Source organism: Oncorhynchus keta, chromosome 2 (assembly GCF_023373465.1).
Source record: "Oncorhynchus keta strain PuntledgeMale-10-30-2019 chromosome 2, Oket_V2, whole genome shotgun sequence".
In the NCBI taxonomy this organism is placed as follows: Eukaryota; Metazoa; Chordata; class Actinopteri; order Salmoniformes; family Salmonidae; genus Oncorhynchus; species Oncorhynchus keta.
In genome coordinates, this window is record NC_068422.1 from 23,517,763 (window position 1) to 23,538,337 (window position 20,575).

The 20,575-nt window shown below is 39.3% G+C and overlaps 1 protein-coding gene across 1 annotated transcript in view; it reads right to left on the reverse strand.

The window, feature by feature from the left end:
* Positions 1-2,196: 2,196 nt before the first annotated feature.
* Positions 2,197-20,575, reverse strand: part of LOC118398274 (CUB and sushi domain-containing protein 1-like) — a 490,495-nt gene continuing 472,116 nt past the window's right edge. Inside the window, 13 exon segments of the mRNA XM_035793460.2 lie at positions 2,197-4,927; positions 6,117-6,179; positions 6,502-6,637; positions 6,785-6,872; positions 8,448-8,560; positions 8,676-8,837; positions 9,187-9,249; positions 9,606-9,785; positions 10,567-10,678; positions 10,843-10,916; positions 11,054-11,227; positions 18,094-18,267; positions 19,121-19,300. Coding sequence (XP_035649353.1) covers positions 4,768-4,927; positions 6,117-6,179; positions 6,502-6,637; positions 6,785-6,872; positions 8,448-8,560; positions 8,676-8,837; positions 9,187-9,249; positions 9,606-9,785; positions 10,567-10,678; positions 10,843-10,916; positions 11,054-11,227; positions 18,094-18,267; positions 19,121-19,300 — 1,679 coding nt within the window. The 3' untranslated portion in view covers positions 2,197-4,767.

Genomic DNA, 20,575 nt, shown 5'->3' on the forward strand with positions numbered 1-20,575 from the left:
GGTGTTTTGTGTTGGAAAGCTGAGTGGGTCGATTAATACCATTAATACTGTTACCCGTGGATAGACAGGCTAGAAATTATTTTAAAACTATTTTTGTAAAATTGCATTCAATTGCCCCTCCATGTTGCACACAAAAAGCTTCCATTCTCTGTCACAAGGGGATTTATGGATGATTTCAGATGAAGTCGTCAACCATGTTCCTTTATTTGGCAATAAATAGGTGTCTTAATATAGTACGTTTTTATTTAACGCTTGATGGGAAAACATGTTTTTTAATAAGTTGAAAATGTGTTCTTTATGACAGAACACACAGAGAACAAATGTGTTGCTGTCACGTTCTGACCTTTATTTCCTGTGTTTTGTATTTAGTTAGTATGGTCAGGGCGTGAGTTGGGTGGGCAGTCTATGTTTGTTTTTCTAGGTTTTTGGAATTTCTATGTTTCGGCCTAGTATGGTTCTCAATCAGAGGCAGGTGTCATTAGTTGTCTCTGATTGAGAATCATACTTAGGTAGCCTGGGTTTCACTGTGTGTGTGTGTGGGTGATTGTTCCTGTCTCTGTCTGCACCAGATAGGACTGTTTTGAGTTTTCACATTTCTTGTTTTTTTGTAGTCAGTTGTTCATGTGTACCTTTACGCATTAAAAAGATCCATGGACAATTACCACGCCGCGTATTGGTCCTCTGATCCGTTTCGCCTCTCCTCTTCGGAAGAAGAGGAGGAAATTCATTACAGTTGCTCGCCTCCTACATTCAGAACCCTAAGAGCTAATACGAGTGATGTCTCAGTTTCTGCTTAAATCTATTATATATTGAGTGTACAAAATATTAAGAACACTCTTTCAATGACAGACTGACCAGCTGAAATCTGTGATCCCTTATTGATGTCACTTCTTAAATACACTTCAATTAGTGTAGATGATGGGGAGGAGAGAGGTTAAAGAAGGATTTTTAATCCTTGAGACAATTAAGACATTGATTGTGTATGTGTGCCATTCAGAGGTTAAATGGGCAAGACAAAAGATGTGTGCCTTTTAACGGGGTATGGTAGTAGGTGCCAGGCGCAACAGTTTGAGTATGTCAAGAACTGCAACGGTGCTGGGTTTTTCACGCTCAAGTTACCTGTGTGTACCAAGAATGGTCCACTACCCAAAGGACCTCCAGCCAACTTGACACAACTGTGGGAAGCATTGGAGTCAACATGGGCCATCATCTCTGTGGAATGCTTTCGACACCTTGTAGAGCTCACGCCCCGACAAATTGAGGCTGTGCTGAGGGCAACGGGGAGGAATGATCTGTTTATAAAATAAGTTCATGCTATACTAGATCAGTCATGTCACTCTACAGTACTACTAACAGGACAGGCAATATACAGTAAAACCTACCGAGTTTCCGTTTCAATACCATTGTAGCATTTCAGTTTCAGATTACCTTTATTATTTGGTGTGTTGTTTCATTATCTTTTTGCAGTTTAATAAAGGGATGGTTAGTTGATACACAAGAGCCCCTACTGATTCATTTGTTTGGACTACAGCATGCCAGCATACAGTAGTGGATGACAATGTATTGGTTTAGCACTGCTTTACTATTTATTTACTTAGCTAATGCAAAGTCTAAGTCAAGTGTTTGCTTTCGGTCCTCCTGTGTTGAGGGTGAGTAGGCCTCCGCTGAGTTTTTTGATTGGACAGACTGGTGTGCTCCACAGGCACATAGGCAGCTTGCATGCCCCATTAGTGGAGGTTGGCTAGGCATGGGCTGTGGCAAGTCTTGAACATATTTAGTAAGTGATTAAGGCCACCTTAGGGAAACAAAATACAAAATTGATATAGCAATGTATATACTGTATCTATTATATCTAAATCTTATCATCAGGATTGTAAATCTATTGTCATAGAGTAAGGCAGGGATTCAATCCGATCCCGCTTTGTCGACAAATGCCCCATCTAATGTTAATTAGCAGATTGGGCCGACATATGCAGTATTGACTGCGAATGCAGTCACTGCCAACGCTTAGGTACATTGCTGGCAAAGTGCGATGGGATTGAGTCCAGGCCTAAGTACACAAATTCTGATTTTGTTTTCTTGTTGTATACATATCACTGTAGTCTTTTAAAAATATGTAATGACACAAAACGAAAATAAAAAAGTTCTATACAGATGAGGCCATAGATAATTATATCAAACATTTTTAATCTGAAATCATGTCTTCAAAATATGTCATATAACTTGTGTCATAGAACAATCTGTAATACAATTTTTTTCTAATGTTTGTTTTTTCTTGTATAAACAAATATATACGAGCAATGTTTTCAAATAAAAGCTTGTATATATCGACATTTGCAAGAAAAGTTTCAACCATAGATAATATACATTTTATATTCATACTCAGACGATAAATTTACATTTTGTATAGTAAAAACATTTATTTTAACAAGTTTTGTACCTACATTAATCAAAAAAGCACAGCATATTTAATAATTTTACAAATTCTTCATAAAAAATATATTTCTGTACAAAAACATTTTCTTTTGCACCTACTTAAAGTCAGCAGCACATGATAACATGATGTTGTAAAATGGAATGATATTTAATTGAATGCAATTGTACAGCTCTTTTCTTGGGAATATATTTTACAGATGATGAAAGGAAAACATTATTGCAGCAAGCCAAAAGGAAGGCAAGATGTGGATTAAAAGCATTGGGTCTTACATCACAAAATGTTGACAAAGAATGAGGGATGATTTGATTAATTTTTGTCTTAACCCTATTGATTGAAAACACTGCTGTACAGTACGTAGGTGTGCAATGAACAACAGGCATAATTTGAAATGTAAAATGCTAAATAGTTCACTTTATAGAAAAGTGAAGGAAATGCAAATTCTTCTTATTTTACAAACACACATTCAATTGATCACACTCTGGGAATCCTGCAATGCTTCAATGGCCACAAATACAACAGACATTAACCGGAATCTGATAGCTCACAAGATTATATTACACATTTTGTCATTGATCTCAAAGCAAGTGCATATGATAACAGATTTTGAAAAGTAGTTAATCTACTGTTAATTTTTAACATTATTTGTGAAAACATGCATAACCAAAATTATTAGGAAAAAAAATAAGCTAATCTATGACTTTGGAATCACAGTGTACTGTATGCATTCAAGTAGCCCTACACTCTCAAGCATTAGTGTTGTAACAGGTCATTTGTGACTGTGACAGCTTTGTCATGCTTTTGAATTTAATAAGGCAGTGTTTCTTGGAGTGTAAATATGAAGTCAGTGTTCATGTCATCATCCCTGACTCAATACCTTTAAGGATAGGACGGACATAACATAAAAGGGGGAAAAATAGATTATTAAGACAAGCTTCTAAACAACCAGCTCATGCCTCTGCTAAAGAAGGATTGCCATCCAACTTCATTCCCCATCTGGCCTTAAGTGACATGTGTGTCAGAATAAAACATGGTGTAATCTTATGGCACATATAAATTAAAATACACTTCTGCATTAAAACTGTGATTTAAAGCAAGTGCAGCATTTATGAAAAATAAACATTTCATTAGTTCCAGTATTGTAGAGTAGAAAAATTATGTCCTTCTGCGCAACGAGGTATATTTGAAATGTAAGCAAATTTGCAGCAAGACCACAAGATAGGACTGCAAACTGTTTTGTAGGGTTACAAATGTTAAATGCTTGTGGTAATGTTAAATAAACTACAATATGAACAGCAAACTGATGATTGACAATATAAACAAACTATCATGCATGATACATACTGTAATTATCTGATGCAATTTACAGTATACTACAATATTGGGCATTGTTGTTTTTCAAAGCAGATGAGCCAGATCGGTTTGCTCTGCAGTAATATTGATCTGTGAATACAATGACAAATGACTCACAATAGCTGCACATTTGCATGTACACCAGTTGCTCCTTAATTGAGATTTGTGGAATGATGCTTGATAAGCTGCATGGTATTTGCGACTCCAGCGTTAAAATTATATGTAAAAAAATAAGCAGAGTGTTCCATAGATGTATTTGCAAAACCAATATTGAAAATAAAATAAACAGTAGCATGGCAGCATGACAACTTGCTCCCTGTGGATATGGAAATATACTGTATGTTTATCTACAAATGGTCAAAAACCCTGTACGTAATTTCTTCAGTTGGTTTGAAAATTCCTTTTTTGACTAATTTCATACCCATTCATAACACACTAGTGCAAAATTTGTGCGATAAAGTTTTTCAACACAACAGCTGAGAGAGTTCCTCTAACTACCCAGAGATTAGATAGCCAAGATCTCATGTGAGACAGTTGTAGTTGTAGCATATTTTCCCTTTATTGGAGAAGTCTGGCAAGGAATGAGCAGCAACATGTTCAAAGTTGCTCCCTCCTTTGTTGTTCATCTTCACTGAAGAAAACACTTTTTATCAACAATTATGTGGCTTTTCAAGACACTTCCGTGTTTCCCCAAGGAGGGCCTTTGGGGAAAAAATACAGAATTATTTTTTTAAAGAGAGGAGAATGAATACATTCATCCTGCAAAGAGCAATGAAAGGCAGAACTCCTTGATCCAAGAGAGTATCTTCTGTCCTGGCCATGTACATAGTCCTTGCTCCATAGAACACCAATAGTTGTTGTTTAAGTCCATATAAAACTGTCCTTGATTTAAAACTTGTCTTTTATCATCATAACGTGATGAGTCAAAGGAATATTTGCATCTCGCTATAAAAACCAGTCCAATGCTGGCGATACAAGGGCTATACTACTGTGCAGACTGTGTTCAGAGTTGTATCAAACCTCACAGCTTTCGCCTCCGTGGGTTTCATGTTTGTGTCATACAAAGGGTTTTCAAATGACGCTTGTCCATTTGTGTTTTCATGGCCTGTGTAGCCATTATATTGTACTTTTGGTCTTGTTCTGAAAGGAGAACAATTAAAATTGTTAATACATTTACAATATTTTAATAAGTCTACTAGCTGTGATTGTTGTTTACTTTTCAGACAAATATGACTTTGCATCATGAAGGGATGTTAATGTACAGCAAAAAGTGCAAAGATGAAGCAAAAACTCTTTCCCACTTGAAGAAACTCTGTAAATTATTGTAACTGCATATTTAACTATAACGAATAAGAATAAATGAGACCCGTAGCTAATGAAATTATGTTTCAGCCCTCCTTTAATCGAGAATACACATTTACCCTAGGAGAATATATACCTCTTATTATTTCAAATATGACACTGAGGAGTCCTACTCAAAGCCTACTGACCTGGTTTTAAGCTTCAATATAAAATCAATGTGAAGACCTTGATTCCATCCGGGAGTTACTTTGTAAGCCTTTACTTAATATTCCCTCCATTACCTTACAAATCTCACTAAGTAAAAGTAAGACAAATGCAGGTTTAGAGACTGGCCTGGAGGGCTTAGTGTCTTCTACATTAACTTTGTTTGGATATAAAAAGTCCTAAAGCTAATCCCCCATAAAGGCATTGTTAAAGCGGGATCTATCTTCATACAGTATGTGGAGAATAACTCTGCACATTAAAAAACACATTTCCAAAGCTTTCCAAAGTCTCTGTGGGAGTTTGAATGAGGTAGAGGGTGGTAATGTAGCCTGGTGGCTAAACATGTACAGTATGGTATGCAAAATTCAGTAAAGAAATAAGAAAATATTATAACTATCAAAACAGACTAATCCTATATTATGTTATTATGACATTGTCAAAAGACAGTATTCTAAATCTGACACTTATGTGAATATGAAGGTACTTAATAAACATGGTTCTGTATTCATTATACATTAAAACACAATACTTCAAAACTCTCCTCCGGTAATTTTATCAGTCAAAAAACATGGATTCTCATGAAATCTTTTGGGCAAATGTCTACAAAAAACAAATAAAACAACATTCAGCTAGTTTAAATATGCTGACATAGAGATGACAATATGAGATCAAAGAAGACAACATATTAATTTAAGCCCAGCAAGTTGATGTTTTTCCCTCAAATTATCATTTTGTCTCCACAAAATGAAAAAAGTAAAAGACAGTAATGACAATGTGGAAGTAGGAATTGTTGTTTATAGTGATTTAGTTTCTTATGTCTTACCTGCCGCCAGCCCTGATTACATCTTTGGGTCTCTCATTGTCATCAGTGTCTTGTGAAAGAACCCTGCCAATTTTTTATGTTCTTTTAGTATTGGGTAATTTCCATTTTATATTGTCACATTTTCTTTCTGTTGCTTGTTCATTTAGCTTTGGAAAACTCCACTGCTCTTTCTTGTAATCATTTTGTCACACACTCATCTAACATTTGGATTTGTTATGTAACGATTTATCAACTGAAACTTTTAGGGATCACTCATCGTTGGTGATTTGGCACAGGAGTTTCCCATAACTTATAAGAAAGAAACAACAATGTTGAACATCCAAGCATATATTGACAAACATCACCAATGCAGGTTACCAGATTTCCAACAGCCAGCACTCCTTACCTGTGTTTGTAGAGGTAAAATGCAAACCCTGAAAGAATAAGGGCAAAGAATGGCACTAGTATGGCAACTGCTACTGAACTGCTATTCGTGCCATAGTATGGAGGATTTGATGGGTCCAGGTCTGTTGTAAAGAGACCTAATAAAGAAACATAACAGTACAATCATTCTTGTCAAGGTTTCGGGAGTAACTTATGTAAAAGCAATCATGTATCAGCAGTAAAATGTAACCATGCATGTAGTTTTTTGTTGTTGTTGTATTACTGAGACTACACAATGACTGTACCTCCTCTTGTTAGCACAAATATTCCAAAGTCCTTGCTGTGAATATGACCCTGGTAAACAAAGGTTTTCTGGTCAGACTCTGCAGTCACCTAAACCAACAAAAGAGAGAGGGGATTTAAATTTTTTACTGATTACATCAGGGAAGAGTTGAAATGCAGAACCATTACACAATGACAACTATTACCCATTTACCTCACATAATCCTTTGGTTTCTCATAGAGCTTATCATTCTCACTCGCCTTGAAGTTACTTACTTCTATAGTGTTCACTTAAGTGATGCCCGAGAAGCCGGTGTTTGGAGGATATATTGGAACTTGCCAATATATCCTTATATACAACGGTTTTACCTACATATTCAAATAATGATTGACATATTTCATTAAAAAAATATTTTGATGAATGTATTCATACTATTTCATCCTTTCACAAGATATAGTCCCGACACAAATCTAGGGTTGCTACCTAAGCCGGCTTGTCGTTCGTTCTATCGGTCGGTTGCTGGAGACGTGACCCGGTTGTTCAGACTTTTTGTTCTGTATCCCTATATCAGAGCGGCAGGGTAGCCTAGTGGTTAGAGCGTTGGACTAGTAACCGGAAGGTTGCAAGTTCAAATACCTGAGCTGACAAGGTACAAATCTGTCGTTCTGCCCCTGAACAGGCAGTTAACCCACTGTTCCTAGGCCGTCATTGAAAATAAGAATTTGTTCTTAACTGACTTGCCTAGTTAAAAGAAGGTAAAATAATCTATGGACACAACCCAGTCATTCATTCTGAATGTTCCATTGCCACCCAGGCTGGCAACGTTCTTATCTCTTGCTTGCTAGCTAGCCAACTACGGCTAACATACAGTCACGTCAAGAAGTGCAGTAAGACAATAACAACAAAGTATTATTTGGATACCTCCATAACAATGACCTAATGAGGCGGGATTTCATCTGGCATAGAAAAATGTGTTCACTCGCCTGGACACTGTTTTTCAGAGGAGCTAGCCAACAACACAGCTAACACAATGACTTCAAACTGAAGCTGGAAAGACTGCAAACTAGCTGCACTTTGTTGAGTTTGACATTCCTTTGTATATATCCATAAAAATTATGCCAGCTGATTCATGATTTCAACTGGCTGAGAAACGCTGCCTGCCTGTCTGTCTCGTCCCGACTCCCAACACGTTCATTACTGTGGGACAGCTGGAGATCGTTTGGAGTAAAAAGTTTATCCTTTTCTTCAGGAATGTAGTGAAGTAAAAGTAGAACATTGTCAAAAATATAAATAGTAAAGTACAATACCCCAAAAAATGACTTAAGTTGTACTTTCAAGTATTTTTACATCTCTGCCTGTTGTATAAATGAAGATTAACTTTCAAAAGAGGGCTACACTAAAGTAATACGGTATCTTAAAACTGACACATTTTTATTTAAATAATTGTAAGTATGCTAGTATTAGGTATGCTAGTCAAAACCATATGCCAGAGCTGCATATTGATGAAGGACATGGTCTGCAGACATTAGCATCTCATGAGCTAGGTATACAGCATATTAGTAGAAAACAGAGGAAGGAGAAAACAAGATTAAAGTAAGGGAGCCAAAATATTTTTGTTTTGAGTCCATAATAAGGCCCTAATGTAATTGGAAATAATGATAATTGAATTAAAATAAAAGACTCACGTAGCCATCCATTGCCCAGTTGTCATTCTTGAATTTACTGAAATGATGCTCTGTTGGACCACGTATCTGGTAAACCTTCAGTAGCAAATGATTCTCCTCCTTTTTATATGTTCCTGAAAACAATGGAAGTTGGGTTATCGGTTGGTGTTTACTGTTGTAATGTTGACTTCAACTGTAATATTTGCCAAATCAAATAATGTCAGCGTTAACATGTGTGTTGTGCTTTACCAGAGAGTTTAAGCTGCACTCTGCTCTGATCCAAAAGTGTGACATTGACTCTACTGGTTGTTGCATTGAATCCATTTACAGTAATAGTGGCACCTTCTTTTGCCCCAAGGTACTCATAGAACCCGGTCCAGCCAAAGTTTAAAGAAAACACATTTACAGGAACTGAAGGAAAGAAAGACTTGTGTTATACTGTATGCCTAGAACAAGATAAGGTACAATAATTAAACCAGATTATTTTAGCTTTTGTGTCATCCATCGGCCGTCTGTACATAAGATCTGTCATTAAGAGTAATCTCAAGATGTGCAGTATCCATATTAAAGGAAAAATCCATAAAAAAACTATATTTGTATTTTTTTTATTAGTCCACTGTTGATACAGTCCCAAAATGTTTTGCATGTCAGCAGTCAAGTTTTCAAATATTGGACTTTCAAGAAGCAAGGTGTCACTTGCCACATCATCATGACGACGCAAAATACCAAAAGAGAAGATGACTCAGAGAAAATAACATACCACCAATCTTGTTTTTCTGAACATCTGACTCCACTCCTTTTTTACCATTTATTTTTGGGCCAACTGAAAGACAGAATAAATAATTGATTCAATTAAATTTATGGATGTGACCTACCCACTGTCAGTTGCTGCTTGTAGCCTAATAGTCACACCGTTGTTTTGGCCACATTTTACCAAAGTGATTCAGATGTGATGATAGCAGAAATGTTGTATATTCAATTATGTAGGTACTCTCAGCCAGCACAGAGAACAAAGCAAATTAACTACTTGATTGAATACCAATGTATAGGGGGAAATATGATTGATAAATAGATGCAGGTCAACTGATAATGCAAATATATGGCCCACAGTAAAATGTATCCTCCTCACCGGAAATAGTGACATTTTAATAATAGGCATATTCCAGTGCCAAACTATACCTTTGCAGACAGGTGGCTTTCCGGACCACTTTCCATCAGGTTTACATGTCCTGTGCTCTGATCCCCCATCCAGGAAGAATCCGTATTGACATGTATAGATCAAAGTATAGCCCAGAGTTGGTAGATCAATAGCCCTCACGTCAATGTTAGACGGTGTCTCGGGCTGTCTGCAGGCATGGGCTACAAAAAAAGAAAGAAAGGAAGGTAATTCACAATAAATTTCCTTGACCTGGTCAGAATACAGCAGCCCCACACCCACACCAGTACTATGGAGTTATGTAGAGATCAAGCAATCCTATCAGGAGTGAAATGATTAAACAAATCCTGAGTGTTGCTATCTATTTGTAACATAATATGTGAGCTCAGTCTTCACACCTTCCTGTCATCAACTTAAGCCTCCCTACTCCCAAGCCTCTGACAGTAAAGCCACTTTATGTGGAGGAGACGCCTGAAGGATTTTGTGGGGTATGTTGTCAAAATCGCACACTGATTTACCACTCACATACAAACATCTTAAACTTGGCCAACTTTATCTATTTTTTGCTGAGGGCAGCAATCCCTACTTCACTTCCGTCCATGAATCACACAGCCATTTCTCAAATGTCCATTCCCTTTTGAACATCACCCTCAATGGCTTTTCCGTTTTGATCTGTCTTTTAATCCATATATACAGCTCAAGACCTATAATACTGGGCAGAGTTATTAAGAAGAGGGATAGAGAACATGACACTGACATGGGGAGAGTAGTGATATAGAATGCAATAAATCAAAGGGTTACATTTGCTAAACCAATACTTACTCCTTTTGGCTGTCATACCCCCCTATATACCGCCTGTATCTCTCCCTCTAGTCATTAACAAGTCAATGCTAAGAAAAATGATACCTGCCGGATTAATAAATGACTTCTTCAGTTTTCTTGACAATGTCTTGGGACAAAAACAAATCTTTCAAAAAGTCTTACCGATACATTCTGGTTGCACACCACTCCACGTCAAATTTTCCAGACAGGTTCTTGTCGTAGATCCCAGTATGTGGTAGTTTTTACGACATTTGAAGGAGATTTTGCTTCCAACCTAAAATAGAAGACAATTTACTGTAAATGGTCAACAACCTGGGAATTACTTTGACTGACCAGAATACTATTTTGGATTGCTTTAGCTAATTATCTGAGCACAAATGTCAATACAAAGATGTCTGTTTACTCATAATTTCACATCACTTAAAGTAAGGACCTTACCTCAAATCCTTGGTACGTGACTGGTATCCCGTAAGATGGAGTTCCAGGGTCTCTGCATGTGTTATATGCAGGATCTGAAGACAAATGGAATGTTTAGCTCACTGCCTACCAACATCATCATCACTGAAGAAGAGAAGGAAACACTCAACAACACAACACGACACGCAGCAGTGTATTATTATTATTATTATGGTATGAATGGGCGACCCACCTATACATGAGGGCTGTATTCCACTCCAGCTTCCATCAACCTGACACAGTCTCCTGGGGGACCCGACCAAGATGTTGGGGTCCCTGCAGAAGAAAGTCACCTCTGACCTGTAGGTGAACTGCTTCCCCTCAGCATAACCCTCTGCTGGGGTGCCAGGGTCTCCACACAGCACAGCTAGGCATAACAAATCACAGAGACCATAAATCAAATCACACAATTCACATCACACACATCATCCGGGTTACGTGGGTTTCGGATTTCATGATTCACCATTTTTTAATAGGTATGAGGATCACAATGTTTAAAAACTGACCAGCTAATCTGGAGGCGAAAGGGGGGCAAGCGAGGTGCAAGCTAGTGGAGTAGAACACTTGAAAAAGAAAAGTAGAGCCACACACTCTAGGAGCACAGATGCAATAATTTAATAACCTAATAATCAACGTTTCGACAGACAAGCTGTCTTCATCAGGGTATAAATGACAACTGACTAGCTTGTCATTTATAACATGGCTCTTGGAATCACCACATTATGAGATGAAAAAAGATAATCTTGTTGTGAGAGCTTGTTCTTTACATGGTTACACACACACACACACACACACACACACACACACACACACACACACGCACACGCACACGCACACGCACACGCACACACACACACACACACACACACACACACACACACACACACACACACACACACACACACACACGGTATATATATATACACATATACATATTTATTTTGGAGTCCGGCTCTCAATTTAATCTTGAAAGTTGTAATAGTAGAATGCAAAAAGTGCAATTTCGAAACTGGGTTGTACATCATCAATTTTCCTCTTCTCAAGTCAGTCACTGCATACCTTAAAGAGCTCCAGCGCCTTAGGAAAGTATTCAGACCCATTGACTTATGTTAGTGTCTTATTCTAAAATATACATATATTTTTAAACACAATACCCCATAATGAAAAAGCAAAAAAAAAAATGAAAAAAAAAATGTGCTAATTTATAAAAAATTAAAAAACAGAAATACTTTGTTTACACCACATGCTTCAAGAGGGCCACCATTGTTCCTGTTCCCAAGAAAGCTAAGGTAACTAAGCTAAATGACTATCGCCCCCATAGCACTCACTTCCGTCATCATGAAGTGCTTTGAGAGACTAGTCAAGGATCATATCACCTCCATCCTACCTGACACCCTAGACCCACTCCAATTTGCTTAGCGCCCCAATAGGTCCACAGACGACACAATCGCAATCACTCTGCACACTGCTCTAACCCCTCTGGACAAGAGGAATACCTATGTAAGAATTCTGTCGACTATCGACTACAGCTCAGCATTTAACACCATAGTAACCTCCAAACTCGCCATTAAGCTCGAGATCATGGGTCTCGACCCCGCCTTGTGCAACTGGGTCCTGGACATTCTGACGGGACGCCCCCAGATGGTGAGGGTAGGAAACAACATCTCCACCCCGCTGATCCTCAACACTGGGGCCCCACAAGGGTGCGTTCTCAGCCCTCTCCTGTACTCCCTGTTCACCCATGACTGCGTGGCCATGCACGCCTCCAACTCAATCATCAAGTTTGCAGGCGACACTACAGTGGAAGGCTTGATGAGGAGGAGGTGAGGGCCCTCGGAGTGTGGTGTCAGGAAAATAACCTCAACCTTAACAAAACAAAGGAGATGATCGTGGACTTCAGGAAACAGCAGAGGGAGCACCCCACTATCCACATCGACAGGACAGTAGTGGAGAAGGTGGAAAGTTTCTATCTCAAGGCCATCAGACTGTTAAACAGCCATCACTAATGTTGAGTGGCTGCTGCCAACATACTGACTCAAATCTCTAGCCATTTCAATAATAAACAATTGGATGTAATAAATGTTTCACTAGTCACTTTAAACAATGGCACTTTATATAATGTTTACATACCCTACATTTACTCATCTCATATGTATATACTGTACTCTATACTAGAGGTTGAATGATTAATCGGAATGTCCGATTAATTAGGGCCGATTTCAGGTTTTCATAACAATTGGAAATCGGTATTTTCGGACGACGATTTTGCCGATATATATTTTTTTACACCTTTATTTAACTAGGCAAGTCAGTTAAGAACACATTCTTATTTTCAATGACGGCCTAGGAACGGTGGGTTAACTGCCTTGTTCAGGGGCAGAATGACAGATTTTTTTCCTTGTCAGCTCTGGGATTCAATCTTGCAACCTTATGGTTAACTAGTCCAACGCTCTAAACACCTGCCTCTCATTAAACTCCATGAGGAGCCTGCCTGTTATGCTACCTGTTTGAACTTGTTATCAGTATAAAAGACACCTGTCCACAACCTCAAACAGTCACACTCCAAACTCCACTATGGCGAAGACCAAAGAGCTGGACACCAGAAACAAAATTGTAGACCTGCACCAGGCTGGGAAGACTGAATCTGCAACAGGTAAGCAGCTTGGTTTGAAGAAATCAACTGTGGGAGCAATTATTAGGAAATGGAAGACATAAAAGACCACTGATAATCTCCCTCGATCTGGGGCTCCACGCAAGATCTCACCATGTGGGGTCAAAATTATCACAAGAACGGTGAGCAAAAATCCCAGAACCACACGGGGTGACCTAGTGAATGACCTGCAGAGAGCTGGGACCAAAGTAACAAAGCCTACCATCAGTAACACACTACGCCGCCAGGGACTCAAATCCTGCAGTGCCAGACATGTCCCCCTGCTTAAGCCAGTACATGTTCAGGCCCATCTGAAGTTTGCTAGAGAGCATTTGGATGATCCAGAAGAGGATTGGGAGAATGTCATATGGTCAGATGAAACCAAAATATAACTTTTTTGGTCAAAACACGTCATGTTTGGAGGACAAAGAATGCTGAGTTGCATCCAAAGAACAGCATACCACCTACTGTGAAGCATGGAGGTGGAAACATCATGCTTTGGGGCTGTTTTTCTGCAAAGGGACCAAGACGACTGATCCGTGTAAAGGAAAGAATGAATGGAGCCATGTATTGTGTAAACCTCCTTCCATCAGCAAGGGCATTGAAGATGAAACGTGGCTGGGTCTTTCAGCATGACAATGATCCCAAACACACCGCCCGGGCAATGAAGGAGTGGCTTCGTAAGAAGCATTTCAAGGTCCTGGAGTGGCCTAGCCAGTCTCCAGATCTCAACCCCATAGAAGATCTTTGGAGGGAGTTGAAAGTACGTGTGGCCGAGCAACAGCCCCAAAACATCACTGCTCTAGAGGAGATCTGCATGGAGGAATGGGCCAAAATACCAGCAACAGTGTGTGAAAACCTTGTGAAGACTTACAGAAAACGTTTGACCTCTGTCATTGCCAACAAAGGGTATATAACAAAGTATTGAGATAAACTTTTGTTATTGACCAAATACTTATTTTCCACCATAATTTGCAAATAAATTCATTAAAAATCCTACAATGTGATTTTATTTTTGTATGTCATAGTTGAAGTGTACCTATGATGAAAATTACAGGCCTCTCTCATCTTTTAAGTGGGAGAACTTGCACAATTGGTGGCTGACTAAATACTTTTTTTGCCCCACCGTATATATTTTTAAACCTGCATATTCAGCTAATAGAAATCCAGGTTAGCAGGCAATATTAACCAGGTGAAATTGTGTCACTTCTCTTGCGTTCATTGCACACAGTCAGGGTATATGCAACAGTTTGGGAAGCCTGGCCTCATTGCAAACTAATGTGCCAGAATTTTACGTAATTATGACATAACATTGAAGGTTGTACAATGTAACAAGAATATTTAGACTTAGGGATGCCACCCGTTAGATAAAATACCGAACGGTTCCGTATTTCACTGAAATAATAAACGTTTTGTTTTCGAAATGATAGTTTCTGGATTCGACCATATTAATGACCAAAGGCTCATATTTCTGTGTGTTATTATGTTAGAATTAAGTATGATTTGATATTTGATAGAGCAGTCTGACTGAGCGATGGTAGGCAGCAGCAGGCTCGTAAGCATTCATTCAAATAGCACTTTTGTGCGTTTTGCCAGCAGCTCTTCGCAAGCACAGTGCTGTTTATGACTTCAAGCCTATCAGCCTAGATGGCTGGTGTAACCGATGTGAAATGGCTAGCTAGTTAGCGGGGTGTGCGCTAATAGCGTTTCAAACTTCACTCGCTCTGAGACTTGGAGTAGTTATTCCCCTTGCTCTGCAAGGGCCGCGGCTTTTGTGGAGCGATGGGTAACGCTGCTTCGAGTGTGGCTGTTGTCGATCTGTTCCTGGTTCGAGCCCAGATAGGGGCGAGGAGAGGGACGGAAGCTATACTGTTACACTGGCAATACTAAAGTGCCTATAAGAACATCCAATAGTCAAAGGTATATGAAATACAAATCGTATAGAGATAAATATTCCTATAAATACTTTATTAACTACAACCTAAAACCTCTTACCTTGAAATATTGAAGTCTCATGTTAAAAGGAACCATCAACTTTCATATGTTCTCAAGTTCTGAGCAAGGAACTCAAACGTTAGCTTTTTTACATGGCACATATTGCACCTTAACTTCTCCAACACTTTGTTTTTGCATTATTTAAACAAAATTGAACATGTTTCATTATTTATTTGAGGCAAAATTGATTTTCATTGATGTATTATATGAAGTTAAAATAAGTGTTAATTCAGTGTTGTTGTAATGGTCATTATTACAAACACATTTTTAAAAATAGGCTCGAATAATGGTATCGTCTTTTTTTGGTCCTCCAATAATCGGTATCGGTATCGGCGCTGAAAAAAATCATAAACGTTCGACCTCTACTCTATACCATTTACTGCATCTTGCCTATGCCATTCGGCCATCGCTCATCCATATATTTATATGTACATATTATTTTTCATTCCTTTTTTGTTGTGAAATTGTTAGAATACTTGTTAGATATTACTGCATGCTCGGAACTAGAATCACAAGCATTTCGCTACACTCGCATTAACATCTGCTAACAATGAGTATGTGACCAACAAAATATGATTTGATTTGATTTGAAGTATTCAGACCCTTTGTTATGAGACTCGAAATTGAGCTCAGGTGCATCCTGTTTCCATTGATGATCCTTGAGATGTTTCCACAACTTGATTGGAGTTCACATGTGTACATTTAAATTGATTGGACTTGATTTGGAAAGGCGCACACCTGTCTATATAAGTCCCACACTGACAGACCTCTGGAGTTCCTCTGTGGAGATGGGAGAACCTTCCAGAAGGACAACCATCTCTGCAGCACTCCACCAATCAAGCATTTATAGTAGAGTGGCCAGATGGAAGCCACTCCTCAGTAAAAGGCACATGACAGCCCACTTGGAGTTTGCCAAAAGGCATTAAAAGACTCTCAGACCATGAGAAAGAAGATTCTCTAGTCTGATGAAACCAAGATTGAACTCTTTGGCCTTAATGCCAATCGTCATGTCTGGAGGACATGGTAGCATCATGCTGTGGGGATGTTTTTCAGTGGTAGGGACTGGGTGACTAGAAAACCTGCCAAGACAACACAGGAGTGGCTTCGGGACAAGTCTCTGAGTGTACTTGAGTGGCCCAGCCAGAGCATGGACTTGAACCCGGTCGAACATCTCTGGAGAGACCTGAAAATAGCTGTGTAGGAACGTCACTATTAAACCTGACAGAGCTTGAGAGGATCTGCAGAGAAGAATGGGGAAAAACTCCCCAAATACATGTGTACCAAGCTTGTTGTGTCACACCCAAGAAGACTCGAGGCTGTAATCTCTTCCAAAGGTGCTTCAACAATGTACTGAGTAAAGGGTCTGAATAATTATGTAAATGTCATATCAGTTTTTTATTTTTAATACATTTGCGTAAAAATGTCTCAAAACCTGTTTTTGCTTTGTCATTATGGGGTATTGTGTGTAGATTGATGGGGTGGAAATGATTTAATCAATTTTAGAATAAAGCTGTAACCTAACAAAACGTGAAAAAAGTCAAGGGGTTTGAATACTTTCCAAAGGCACTGTATATATAACTTGTCAGAAATGTCCAGATCAACTAGCCCATGTCAGTTAAGATTTTCTTAGCCCGTAGTTTTTGTTGTAATGTTTGAGTCACTCAAATATCACATGAATAGACATTAGGCATAGAAAAATGTATAGAAGTGCAAGGAAATTAGCTTTAAAACGACAAAATGTTATCTGTACCCCATGACAAAATCTGTAGAATTACAGGAAATAAGTTTAAACCTGCAAAATGTTGTCTCCGTCAACAAGAGGGGTGGGATGTTCCACAATACTGGAAGGGGGCTTTGAGTGAAAAGTTTGGGAACCCCTGATATAATGTAGGTGAGTGTAAAAAGTGTGTGAACTAGTCCTGCTCTTTATAATGGATAATACAATGGTTTCAAGTTGCTTTTTCATAATAGGTCCTTCATGTTTGCGAAATGCCTCACTTAAATGTTTCACAAAGAGTTTAGCGGCAGAAGTCACTCAGACCTGTTTCAGACCCACAGCATGAGGAGTTTATTTTACAGAGTGGGCTCTCCTGCAGACTTTAGATGAAAACTCACTCTGTGCATGGAATTTCTGAACATTCTGGCTCTACTTCTGACACTGTGTCAGGAGCTTATGATCAAGGGCCTGCAGGCTTCAGCAGCAGACTCCATCCATACACCTTGTAATGCTCATGTTATGGGCAGACCTAGCTGCGGATACTTGAGGGATCAATTTAGAAAATGTTTGCGTCCGTCACAACAGTTTCACAATCTGTCAAATCTGACATAACACAGAGGGTTTAGTCTGGTCATGCACCCTCCAGCAGCACAACTTTAACAGGGCTATAGGAAGGATACGTAGGCCAGGTACTGCACATTTCATTTGAAAGACACTGCTTTCATTAGTTTGATGTATCTACTATAGAATTACATTTATTACAAAAAAACAGCAAATGGCAAATAGCTAAACTTTGAGCACACTGCCATTGCACTAAAGATTAGATCAAGTGCTCAGGTTCAGTCTTAAAATAACTTGAATTTCAACTTACGAAGACAATGAGGGATCTCCCCTCTCCATGTGCCGTTCCCCTCACATGAGACGATTCCAGGGCTGGATAGCTGGTACCCATCGAAGCAGCTATAGGTGACACTGGAGCCCCACTGCAAGTCTGATCCCTCAACCTTCCCATTGCGAACAGCCGGAGGATGGCCACACATGATCACTGATGTGGGGGCAAAACAATATCAATATTTTGAGTGAGTAAGTACTGTATGTTAACTCAAAACACCTCAATTTTCTAAACATATCTATTGATGTACGAGAAGGGAATGGAGGATTTACAATGGTTCATATCCTATTTGATTATCATATCCGTTCTCCAACAGGGAGAAAGTGTTTTCACTTGCCTATTAATGGCAAGTAATGTAATTCATTGGGAGGTAGCCGTCCCTTTAATCACAATACATATCCGTTATGGGAAGTGTATCTGTTTTTGATTATATGCAGGGTATTGTATGAACTGTAATTTCTTAACACTCCCGCTGAGACGATAAAATATTACAATTCTAAAACAGGAACTTCTGGCATATTAAACAGTATTCACCCACAGGATTGCAATTGCTTTGCTAAAGTACTACTCTGGGGAATAATATGTGAAGTGCACACATTCATTCTCTGCCTGTCAATCTGCTCAGGAGGAGACTTCCCTGCTCTATGCTTGCCTGCATTGCACCACTAACTGGATACATTGTTTTCTCCACACGTTTGAAGTCTGACATCTGATAGCACAGAGCTTACACATTTCATGGATAACATCCCTTCAGTCTGTGCAAGTCAATAATTTTGCTTGCTGTGCCAAAAAGGTAGAGAAACTACTCCAAACAGGATCAAAAAACTTTTGAAATCTTTTGATCTCTGAGTGCTTGAAATTCTGGGGTGTTGTTGTGATATCTGTACTATATTTCGCTGGTTGCGCCTTCTCATCCCAGCCCTAAGTAAAGAAATGAAAGTTGAAATGTTTGTTTCTTTGTAAGCAAACGACAAGAATTATTGAGTCATAACCAAAGTTGAATTACCTTTACAGTTAGACTTGGTTTGGTTCCAAGACCCGTCCTTGGTGCAGAGGAGCACAGACGTACCGACAGTGTCCATGACGTGGCCTGGGTTACAGTGATACTGAACAGTCTTGTTGAAGGTGAACTCATTCCCTATGTAAATCCCATTGGCAACAGGACCTGGATCTCCACAGCTGATCACTGTTGAATTGGTCAAATAGTCATAGACAGTACTGTCCAAGCATAATCAAAAGCATAGTGTGGCATGTAGGATTAGGTGCATTGTGGCCACGTCTAATTGTCTAGATTGAATGAACACAAGATGTGTGTTAGACGAGTCCACTGTAGTGCTCCTATAGTACAGTCAGTGGCGACGCGTCATTCTGGGCAAGTGAGGCAGAGCCGGAGCGTACGGGTTGGTAATATTCTCTAGTTGCACTATGATTGGCTCAGTGTTCTGTCACTGATTGAGAGACTAAGTTACAGAGAAATCTACAGGTAGAGCTCAAAAACTCAAGTGCCCATCCAAGAAGGCTCGAGGTCACTGGCCAAAGATAAAATGGACATCAAATCACGTTATACCTACCGTAGCTTTGATTGGACTGATCATGTCAATTCTTTCATAATCTTAGCTAGCAAGCTAGACAAGCGGTCATCATAATGCATCAAGTATGCAACCTACTGGCAAATCCTTTTCAATCCTTTTCACATGAAGAGAAATTATAGATAAAAATGTATCAGTGCTCATTGGCCATAAACATTGCACAACATATTGGAAATCGCAAATTCAGCAATGAGTGCTAAGGCACCACTGCAGCCCCGGGTTCGATCCCAGGCTGTGTCACAGCCGGCTGTGACCGGGAGGCCCATGAGGCGGCGCACAATTGGCTCAGTGTCATCCGGGTTAGGGGAGGTTTTGGCCGGCCAGGATGTCCTTGTCTCAACGTGCTCTAGCAAGCTGACTTGAGTCGTCAGGTCGACAGTGTTTCCTCTGACACATTGGTGCAGCTGGCTTCTGGGTTAAGTGAGCAGTGTGTCAAGAAGCAGTGCGGCTCTGCTCTCGACCTTCGCTGAGTCCGTAGGAGAGTTGCAGCGATGAGACAAGATCATAACTACCAATTGGATATCACAAACAAGAGGGTAACGCCATGGCCCAGAAAAGTTTGAATACTTTGGCCATGTTGTCAATCCAGCATTTCTGACACGTTCAAAACAATTAAAAACTTGGAATTGGAAAATCTCAGGCTTCAAGACAACTGGGAACTCGGAAAAAACTGTCAGAATGGGAAAATACGGGAAAAAATGTTGAACGGTCATCCCAACAGGCTTTCATTGTCTGCTTTTATGCCATCTTTATATAGCCTAATTTCTGACTTGTTGTACAGGGAGAATAATGTAAGAATGGCCCATGTTCTGAATTCTGTCGCTGTACATTTCAAAAGTGCTGAACACATAGTTATATTGACTACGGCCATC